General features: G+C 28.7%; 1 protein-coding gene across 1 annotated transcript; it reads right to left on the reverse strand.

Annotated features, from left to right (window-relative positions):
• Positions 1-9,609: 9,609 nt before the first annotated feature.
• LOC121203656 (tryptophan decarboxylase TDC1) lies at positions 9,610-11,388 on the reverse strand. The gene has a single exon (XM_041117482.1). It carries the CDS (start codon positions 11,212-11,214, stop codon positions 9,721-9,723), a length of 1,494 nt encoding a protein of 497 aa, XP_040973416.1. The 5' UTR covers positions 11,215-11,388; the 3' UTR covers positions 9,610-9,720.
• Positions 11,389-11,662: the final 274 nt, after the last annotated feature.

Here is an 11,662-nt window from a genome sequence, read left to right on the forward strand (position 1 = left end):
ATGAATCTGATAGCTATTAGAGGTCAAATTAATATTTCACGCATTTATTAATTAATTAAAATTTTTAATATTATATTTTTAATTACAGTAATTAATTTATAATAATATTTTTTTTTATTTAGATGATTGAATATAACTATGATTATAAATGTCACCTTTTGTTTTCCTATATTTTATAATAATCCTATTTTAAAACTTATATTAAATTTATAATTAATTTTAAATTAAAAATTATCATACCTTCTATTTTACTTTATTTCTTTTAAATGTAAATTTAGTAATATGATGAGAGGTATGACCGTTAGTTCAAAAATTTCTCAAAACACATGCTTTTATATATACTAACTTCCAACCAATAAGTGGTCGAGGGCAATGGTAGTACACATTGTACTCTCAAGGGAATGACTTAGGTTCGAACTTTGAAGATGATATTGTTAGGAGGGACAGCTACGAACCCCGAACATGAACCATAAAATAGATATTAATAATATAAAAAAAACTTTTAATTTTATATGTGTTGTATGTGATTTTATGCATTTAATATTTAATTAATTATTATTATTTAAATATAATTAAAATATATTAACTTATCAATTCGAATATTATAATAGAAAATTTTCAAATCATAAATAACGTACAATATAATTTTACTTTATGTAATTAATGAAAAAATAACAGAACATAATTAGCTCTAATATATTAATCAAGTGATAATTAAGATGTGTACAATTCTGTAATAATTTTAATTTACATCAATAAAATTAGCACATTTTTTAGATCAAAATTTTTAACTAATAATTTTAATTTAATTTATAATTATCATAACTATTTTTCCTATATTTTGTACTTAGAGTTTTATTCAAGTAATAATTTAATTTTAAAATTAGCACAATATTTTTATAGTTAGAGTTTTATACTTAGAGTTTAAGAAAATTTAGAAAAAAAAAAACCTTTAAAAATCAATCTAGAATTAAAGGTGAGTTTAGAATATAGTTTAAATCCTTCTTAAAAACTATAATAATGCAACATTCATGAAATATAGGTCTGAAAAATGGATTTGGACAAAAAAATAAAACCCATTTTCTAAACATGTCAGGCCTGCCCGAATTTGCAAAAAAAAAAAGTTGTTGTTTTTTAATGTTTTGCCACTATTTTTTCATTGTTTTCCTATCATTTAACTATTATATTGTTATTATTTTATTGTTATTTTTTGGATATTGTATAACTCTTGTTTTATTAATAATTTTACTTCTATTTTAGAGGTATTTGCTTGCTAAGTTGCACTTATTTTGGTGCTATTTATTTATTTTTCATTTGTTGGGGAACAGTTATTTTAATGTTTTTTGTGCATTTGATGTATTATATTTTTTAAACATATTTTTATATAAAAAATAATAGAGAATTTTTTAATATGGGCTGGGCCGGATTTTAGTATTTTTATCTGGATCGGGCTTGAAAAAAATTTAGGCCCATTTTTTGAGTCGGGATGAGCCCGAACCCAGAAAATGGGCCTAAATGTATTACTTGACTCGACCCTATCCATGGACAACTCTAGTTTAGAATATAGTTTAAAGCCTTTTTAAAAACAATAATCATATAACATTCGTGAAATATATACACCTAAAACACAAATATAAATTCAACTTATTAACTTTTTTAAAATATATATAAATTAAATGATTTTTTTATACAATTCCTATTACTATTATAATTCCTTGAATTTATAAATCAGAAAATAGTACGTGTTTAAATGCGCTCAAATTCACATCCTTTTATAAGTTACAATAATAGAGATGTCAACTTTATAAATGATGGTTAAATTTGTAAGTAATAATAAATAAAAATAATTAATGATAGAGATCTTAATACGTCAAGCAATTCTAATAATGTAATTCTTAGTTCCAAAATTTGGTAACTAAGTTTATTTATATATATTTTTTGTTCCGTTTTAGTGCATGAACTTATCCGTTTTTTCTAATTTAACACTAGAACTTCTATAAAATTGTGATGATACTACGGCCATTTAAAATTGTATATGTCATCACTTGAAATTTTAAATTAATTATTTTAAGTTTTAGGTGATAATTAACATGCATTGTGGTACAGAGACTCTTGTATTAAGAGTTAGATTACATTTTACCCCACTACTAAAAAAATGGTCAAATTAGTTCTTGTATGTTAGATCAAAGAGCAATTTGGTCATCTGTTAAAAATGTATCCGTTTTTACTGCTAAAAATTGGTCCTTATATATTAGCGTGAGGTATCTATGGCACGCTATATATAATTTTTTAATTGTTTTGTTAGCCACACCAATTTTTTACAATAGAATGGATGAATTTTTTAACAAAAAGGACTAATTTACTATTTGATCTAATGTACAAAGACTAATTTGTCTTTTTTTTTTAGTATAGGAGGTAAAATACAATCTATTCTTAATATAGGGCCTTCATGGTAATTTTACCTATGAATTACATTATTTTTTTCACAATATGCAGGTGGTCAGCCATTGCTGCCATGTTACCAGGAAGAACAGACAATGAAATAAAGAATCATTGGCACACAAATCTCAAGAAGCACGTTAAACATAAGCCCTCAACCACGAAATTTCACGATAAATACACCAACAATCAAAACCTAAACGACGATCATCTTCAAATAAACCCCATCATTCCGCCATTGATCCTCGAAAGCTCACCACCACCACCATTATCAACCAATACACAAAGCCCTTCACCACTACAGATAACTCAGTTGAATCGACCAAAGCTGACTCTGTTTCTGATTTTTGGTCCGAACCATTTCTGTTAGACATTTTGTCGGACGATTTGCCGACGATGGGTTCATCCGCAGGCTTTGAATTGGATCTTTTTGATGGAGAAATCTTATCACCCTTCGGTTTCTACGATCATCTTGACCCCTTCAGCTTCTAATATCAAGTATCGTATATAGGGATTTAATATGGTCAACTTGTAGTTTTGATTCCTTCACTATTTTTAAATTTTGTTAAGTGGAGGCTGACTTTTTCTTAAGATATCTTCAAAGTGTCATTCGTTTAAAACCAATAAATCCATCAATAGGTCGGTATTATCCTCAAGTTAAGATTTTGTCTCTTGACTCCGTCACGAGCCCGAGCTAAAGGTTTGATTTGTGCCATGCATCACACACAACCACCTACCAAGGGGGCTTGCGGGCCGTGCGCTTGATAGGGTTTGAACCCTTGCCCCTTATATGGAATCTAAGGGCATTTATACTACCAAGTGCATGGTGCATGGTCCAATTCGACGAGGTGCTCTTGATTCGAGAATCCCACCTCCATCTTGTGCTATCAACGGGGTCTGGAGACAAAATCCCAGCTAGACTCGAGGACAATTCTAACTTGTTGATTAGTTCATCAACTTCAGATGAACAAGAACTTGAAAACTTCATCGAAAGAAGTCGGTCTCCCCTCAACAAATTTATAATCAGGTCCCTATATTTTAATTTAACATAATTAGTTATTTATTTTTATAATGTCATTAGTTAATTCAAATAGTTGCTAGCATTAACCATTTTGGTTAGTGTCCTTGATTTTTAAATAAATTTAAATTTTTAAAAAGGCTTAAATGATTTTTTATTGATAATTTTTGTATTAGTTTGTTAGCATCCTTATCAAGTATCAAATGCCTATTTGTTACTTCTTGTACATTGCAGCTTGGTTATATATCCATGTGTGTTCTCCATTGATTATATAGTTCCATGTGTGTTCTCCATTTCATCTGCCTAGCTTTTATTTGTCAGTTATGTATCAATTAATGTTGTCTGATATTTATATTTATTTTTTATTTTTTATTTATAAATTAAAGTATTAGTGAATTAATGTTGTCTGTATTTCAGTTACTGCTTCCTGCTTCTCCTGCAACTATTGGTTCAATTGAAGCTGCCGTTTAATTTTCGAATTAATAATTGGTACTGATATTGATAAAGTTTTTATATTTGCTTAAAGCGAAATATATTTGGTGCTACTCTTATAATCTTACATCTGTTCTAGGTACTATCGAGCACCTGAATATATTTGGTGCAACTAAATACACCACAACCATTGACATCTGTTCTAGGTACATGTTTCGTTGCTAAATTTTTTCTTTATTTCTATGCATTTTCAATTTAAATTACTTAACAAATAACACTTTTTTTACTCCAGCCTCTGTTTACTGGTGAGAGTGGAGTAGACCAGGTTGTTGAAATTATTAAGGTACGTTTTAGTTCAAAATTCTAATCAATAATAGTTTTACCACGATGATTTTGGAAAAATTAATATTTTGGGTTGCGATTTTGTATAGATTTAATTGCTTGTTCTGTTTGAAGTAGAACTATTTTGTTTCCAAATTAATTTTAATTTTTTTGCTTTTGAAAATATTTTTAAATTAGTTACACTATAATAAGATTTTAATTTGATATGTTTTTTTTAATTGAACTCAAATAATTTTACTCAATTTTATTCGATATGACTTAAATTTTATTTTACTTAACTCGATAAAATTTTAAATTGAGTTACGATAATAAAATAAAACTTATCAACTCAAATTTTTTTTCATTCAAAAAATTACTTATCATAAAATAAAACTCAGTTGATTCAATGGAATACTCGCTGATGATTGCATTAGAAAAGCTGGGAGTATGACAAACTTGCCTATATCATAGCCATTATTAATAATAACGACGGTAATTCTATAAAACCATGGACTCTAGGAACAACCCCAAAAATTAAACTTATGCTAGCCATCAGTGTCCCCTCCAAATTGACGAGCTTCATACAACAGAGAGATGAAAAGCCAAGTTGTATAAATATTTTGTTTTCTTTAATTTTATTTTCAAATTACCTAATTAAATTATATTTAAAGTTTTATTTTAAATATTTTATTTTATTTGAATCACGGAAAATAATTTCAATATTTTATTTTATTTTAACATTACAAAATTAAATTAAATTGTATTTAAAGTTTTATTTTAAATATTTTATTTTTTTTGAATCATAAAAAATAATTTCAATATTTTTATTTTATTTTAACATTACCTAATTAAATTAAATTGTATTTAAAGTTTTATTGTAAATATTTTATTTTTTTTGAATCACGAAAAATAATTTTAATATTTTTATTTTATTTTAAAATTACCTAATTAAATTAAATTTTATTTTCAAGTTCACTAGCAACTCACATAATTTACATAATTTACAGAATACATAACTTACATAATTTAAAGTTCAAATTTCATAACTTACATAATACATAACTTACATAATACTTGACTTACATAATTTACATAACTTACATAATACTTTACTTACATAATTTAAAGATTTAATTTCATAACTTACATAATACATAACTTACATAATTTAAAGATCAAATTTAATAACTTACATAATACATAACTTACATAATACTTGACTTACATAATTTAAAGGTCAAATTTCATAACTTACATAATACATAACTTACATAATTTAAAGATCAAATTTCATAACTTACATAATTTAAATAACTTACATAACTTACGTAATACATAACTTACATAATTTAAAGATCAAATTTCATAACTTACATAATTTACATAACTTACATAATACATAAATATATATCATATCATAACTTACATAACTACTTATAAATAAACAACTTACCCGTCTGTGTATTTACATGATGGATTACTCAATTTACTTTCGATTCAATAGGTTTGGAGTGGGAAGGACGTTAATGACGAAGTTAAATGGCTTTCCAAAGGCCTGAATAGAGTGGTAAAAAGATATAGTGCCTTCATTATCAATGGATTCAGATTTCATACAAAATATCCTGAGAGATTGAGGAGAACTCAAAATTGTGGAATAGTTGTTAATTCTTCAATTACAAGTTATGCTAGTGCTAGGGAAAGTAATCCCGTTGAGGGAAATGTGGAGTATTACGGACTTCTTACTGATATTATTGAGTTGGATTACTATGGAAAATGGAAAGTTGTCTTATTTCGATGTGATTGGGCTGATGTTAATACTGCTCACGGAATTAAAAACGATAAATTTGGTTTTACAAAGGTGAATTTCTCTCGATTGATTCACACTGGAGAATAATTGATAGACGAGCCGTATGTATTTTCTTCTCAAGTGAAACAAGTTTTTTACTCGAAAGATCCAATTGATGAGGGTTGGTACGTTGTACTCTGAAATACTCCTAGAGACTTGTTTGACATGGGCAATGAAAGTAGAGATGACATCATCGAAAGATCAAAAGCTTTGCCTTTTCCAGAACAAAACTTAAATGAAAATATCCCTAGTACTAGTACACAATTTCAATGGGTTCGTCAGGATGTGGATGAAGATATTTACGAACTATGATGTAGTAAGGTTTTACGATTTTTTAATTATATGTAATATTATAATTTTAATCTTGGTCGTGTTATATAATTTAATCATTTTATATGTACTATTATTGTTGTAATTTGTTACTAAAATTTCAACTATTTAACATTATTGTAAGAATAATTTGAATTATACTTCATTTATATGTCTTTCATTGAATTTGAAGTATCATTTAGATTTAATGTTATATTTGCTACATTTGCTATATTTTGTTGGATTTCATGCTACATTTGCTATTTTTGGTTGGATTTAATGTAGGAAGGGTTGGATATTGGTGAAAAATGTACATTGCAAATCTGACAAAATTAGCGGCGCTTGTAACAAAAACGTTGCTAAAAACCATGACTTTTAGTGGCACTTTCCGCAAAAACGCCGCTAAAAGTCATGATCTTTTGTGGTGTTTTTTTTTCAAATAAACGCATAGCTGCGTTTTTTGCGGCACTTGTGAAAACGCCGTAAATAGTTCTAGCGGCGCTTAAAAGCACTGCTAAAGGCAAAAAAAAAACGCTGCTAAAAGTCTGTTTTCCTGTTGTGAGGCTTAAATGATTTTTTAAATTTATTACTAAGGACTTTTTTGACCCTTTAGTTTTACTAGTTTCAAAAAGTTCTAGTTTAGTAGGTCAAATTGAATAAAAGTGTTAAGGTTGAAGGCTAAATTTGTCATCATACGTTATATATAAACACCAAATTTTATTAGAGGGACTGTTTTGCTTGCTAATCTAATGTACATAGATTAATTTACCCATTTTTCAATAGAGAAACTAAACCGTAATCCAAGATATAATACCAAGAATTTTTGTAATACTTTTACTGATAATAGAACTACTAGATCTAAAAATTTTCTTTAATTTTCATGTGATTCTAGTACCCTTCACATAGAATTATCTATAGGCTGAGTTTCAACAAGGTTTTTTGTCTTAAGTAAATTAAATAATAATTTTTAAAAAAATAAATTTAATTATAAAAATATTAATATAAAATATATTTTTGATTTTTTGAAATAGTGAAATGAATTTTTTAGATAGATCGAGCCAAAAACATATATAAACTTAATTTCTTTTCAAAACTTAGTCGTGATAATAAACTATATATGTATATAAAAAGATAGATATAATACAAAACTATTCATATTATTTGTATTGTGCTTATGTTATTTTTTATGTTATAATTATTTTATATATATATATATTAAATTTTAACATATTAATAATTTATTTTAAATAAAATTAAACCATTTTTATTGCTTTTATATATAACTTTATATATTTTTAAATACATCTTGAAGGGGAGAAATATCATGCAAATTCCTCCTCAATAGCTAAATAACATACTACACCTTTTCTTAAACTATATTCTAGAATATAGAGAGAGAACCTTTTTAGTTTTTTAAAATAGATATAGTCAGCCAAGCTCACCTTCTAGAAGTTCATGTAATTCTCCTTCCATATTTGGTTGATACTCATTAGCAGCGGTGAAGTTGAAAAATTATTTAGGATAAAATTAATTAAATTATATATTTTTATTAATAATAAAAATATAATTTTATTATTTTAACAATTTATATTTTTATAATTTTAAAAAAATAAAATAAATTATTATTATTTTTAATGGATCAAAATGTAATTTTATTATTATTAATTTAGAATTTTATAAATTATAAAAAAATAAAATAAAATCGAGACCGGCCCCTTGGCTCCCCCACCACTGCACATTGAGATTTATGTGGAACTGTTCATGTTACTATTCAATCATCACCAATCAAAGAAGGACGTAAGGCACTTAATGATTAACAGTAGCTTTCAATAGGGATCATAAATTCGAAGCCGTTCGTTAAAGCTATCTTGCTCAACTTTACCTCTTAATTATTAAATAAGACTTTAACATATAATTTCTTTTTTAATGTGGTATTTATATATATTTTAGTTATATTTGTATTAGATAAAAGTTATACATTAATCGTTTAATTTTTTCGTGCTTAATTCAGATTTTAAAATTAAATTGATGAAAATTCGTAATTAACAAATAATACTAACTATTAATTTTTATAAAATAAGCTATAAAATCTGAATCAAATCACATCCATCGCACTATATTTGACAAATTAAATATAAAATTAAACAAATCTATAATTACCATTAAATTTATTTTATCAACAAAATTATAAAAATTACAAACTTAATAATATCAAAAATTAACTTTCATAAAATCAATCTTAAAATCCCCATTAAATACTAACAAATTAACATATTACACCTTATATTTATCTACCTATATATTATCATATTATGTCTCAAAATAATCTTATGTTAATTTATTATTTTTATCACCGCTTCAATGAAATCATCTTTCTCCTAGTTTGAAAACGTTTTAGGTTCATGGTTTGGTCAAAAAAAGAAAATGGAATACACCAAAACGCAATCAATTCGTGAATGGTTGTTTTGTTTGTTATGTGTATTTTTGTTAGAGTTAAAATATAATTTTAAAAAATTAATTAAAATTTTATTAATATGAGAGTTAAAAGTGCAATTTTACTATGTGTTATCTTAAAATTTTAAAGGGTTTAATTTGTTATTTGGGAAGGGGAGGCCGATAGGTACGAGTCTGTTTATTTGCAATTGTCAATTTTGTATCTCTAGTTCTACCATTCGTAGGTGTTATGTGCGAGTTTTATCTGGTTATATTTTGATTCTTCATCAATTTGTTCTTTGTATTCTCATGTTCGTTTTACTTTTCATGAAGATTAATTTTTTCGAGATTCGTAGCTACTTCTCACAATAATGTCATCTCTAAGGGTAGATTTTGATTTCTCCTTTTGAAAGTGCACCTAATACTTATTAGTGTTCTACTCTATAATTGTTCGAACATATCTATACTTGTAACTGTATTATATTTATACACATAAAGATTATATTTGTTTAAGCACTCGTAAATATAGTCAAATATATATTATTGTTAAATATAGTTAAATAAATATATTATTGTCGATTATCATATTTTTTTACATTTAAAATTTAGTTTTTATTTTTAATTTAAGAAATTTAGTTATTTACATTTTAGATTTAAAAACAAAAATTTAATTATGAATATAGTTAGAATTCTTTATTAAAGTTAGGTTTATTGAAACATGAAATTATTATTATAGGAAATTATTTTTTTATTTCATGTTATACCAATAAATTTAGAGTTTATTTAATTTTAAATTTTAAATTTGGAAAAATTAGAAAAATTTAAATTTTAAATGCTTGCAAGTTATGGCATATTTAGCCTTATTAATGACATTTCCAAATACTAAAGCACGTCCACACTAGCTACGGTGGAAGTGAGGCAGTCAAACAGTCTTCAGCAATGCATCAGCTCCTTCCTTGATCAGCTTCCATGCAGCAACCACGTGGTTGTCACCCGTCAATGTGGCGCCCACAGCAAATCTCAGGATATATATTCCACCAACTTTCGTATGAGTCATATAAACCCGACCCGTCGAATTGACCCAATCTAACAACTTCCGGTTCAACAGTTCGGTGTAATCCGACCCGAAAGTTTCATCCGGGTTCAATCGGAAACACACCAGCCCGAACTCTCTTGGCACCACAATCTCGAACCTCGGGTCGGATCTTACAAAATCCTCGAATATCTTGGCCATCCCTACGTCGGACCGGATGTGATCTTGTAAGTTGACGACACCGTATGTTCGAAAAATGAGCCATAATCTTAATGACTTGAACCGCCGGCCGGTACCGACTTGCCAGTCCTTGAAATCGACGACGGAATCCGATTCGCTTTGTTTGTTTCTCAAGTATTCGGGGTTGGTGCTTAGAGCTTTGACAAGTGCGGTGGGGTTTTTCACCCACAAGCAGCAACAATCTAAGCCACTGAGTAGCCACTTGTGGGGACTCAAACTCAACGAGTCAACTAGTTCTACCCCATTAAGGTGATGGCGGAACTCCGGGCATATACATGCACTTCCGGCATAAGCAGCATCCACGTGAACCCACATGCCATGTTCCTTCGCCACACCAGCGAGCAGTTCGATTGGGTCAACAGCCGTGGTGGAAGTGGTCCCTAGGGTGACACAAAGATAAAGTGGGACCAACCCATCCGCCATGTCTGCTTCGACGGCGGCCTTAAGCTGAATGGGAGATAAAGAGAAACCGGCGTCGATCGTCGTCGGAATCAACCTTATGTTCCGAGGAGAAATGCCGACCATCTTACAAGCTTTAGCAAATGTGGAATGAGTTTGGTCGGAAGCATAAACGACAAGCTTGTTCAAGTTGCCGGAGCCATCGACATCAAGAGCTTTGTCCCTCGCCGCAATTAGCGTAACGAGAATAGCTTCACTGGTGGTGTTCTGGATAACGCCACCGCCAGTACCTTGAAACATGAACGACTTGGGCAGCTTCAGCATGTCAGCCAGCCAATCGATGACCAGCATTTCCAACTCAGTTGCCGCCGGGGAAGCAATCCAGTTGAAACCAACGGAGTTAAAGCAAGTACAAAGCATTTCACCAAGGAAACCGGCAGTGCTAACAGTTGAAGGAAAAAAAGCAAAGAAATTAGGGCTTAACCAATGCGTCATCCCTGGGATTATCTGGTTTTTAACGTCCTCAAGGATCGTTTCAAGGGATTCAGGCAGAGACGGTGCGTTTTGCGGCAAGTTAGCCCGGAGATAGCCTGGTTGCACCTGACTTAAAACTGGGTAGCTCTCGATATTTTGATAATAATCAGCAATGAAATCCACCATTTCATGAGCTTGTTTTCTAAACTCTTGAGGGTTTAAGGGATTGAAATGGGGTGTGTTGACCAAGTTGGATTCAATTTTACCCATAATAATAATTATTAATAATTAATATTAATAATAATAACTCTAAAAATCCAGAAAGAAAGAGATACTGCGACAGTGATATAGAGTCTAAGGTTATATAGAAAAAAAACTTATTTTTCTATTTAGACATAATATAAAAAACGAAGTTCCGTTGCTAGTTTTGCTACTCTTTGGCGGTCTCCTTGCGTGCTTTAAACGGATGCTTCCTTTTATAGTAAAAGTCAGCCACTACGTAGATTAAATGTAGAGGTAGTTGATGAGTGGTCAATTTTAAACGTGAAGAATACCCGGGGAATAGGGTTCAATTCTGTGTTATTAGAGGCAATCTTTTCCGAACCAAATCCACCTATCCGACCGGATGAATCAGATAGCTATTAGAGGTCAAATTAATATTTCACGCATTTATTAATTAATTAAAATTTTTAATATTATATTTTTAATTACAGTAATT

The sequence above is a fragment of the Gossypium hirsutum genome, chromosome A01 (genome assembly GCF_007990345.1).
Source record: "Gossypium hirsutum isolate 1008001.06 chromosome A01, Gossypium_hirsutum_v2.1, whole genome shotgun sequence".
Taxonomy (NCBI): domain Eukaryota; kingdom Viridiplantae; phylum Streptophyta; class Magnoliopsida; order Malvales; family Malvaceae; genus Gossypium; species Gossypium hirsutum.

Bases quoted from the DNA above. Each gene is read 5' to 3' on its own strand.
- LOC121203656 (XM_041117482.1), bottom strand. From the start codon at position 11,214: ATGGGTAAAATTGAATCCAACTTGGTCAACACACCCCATTTCAATCCC.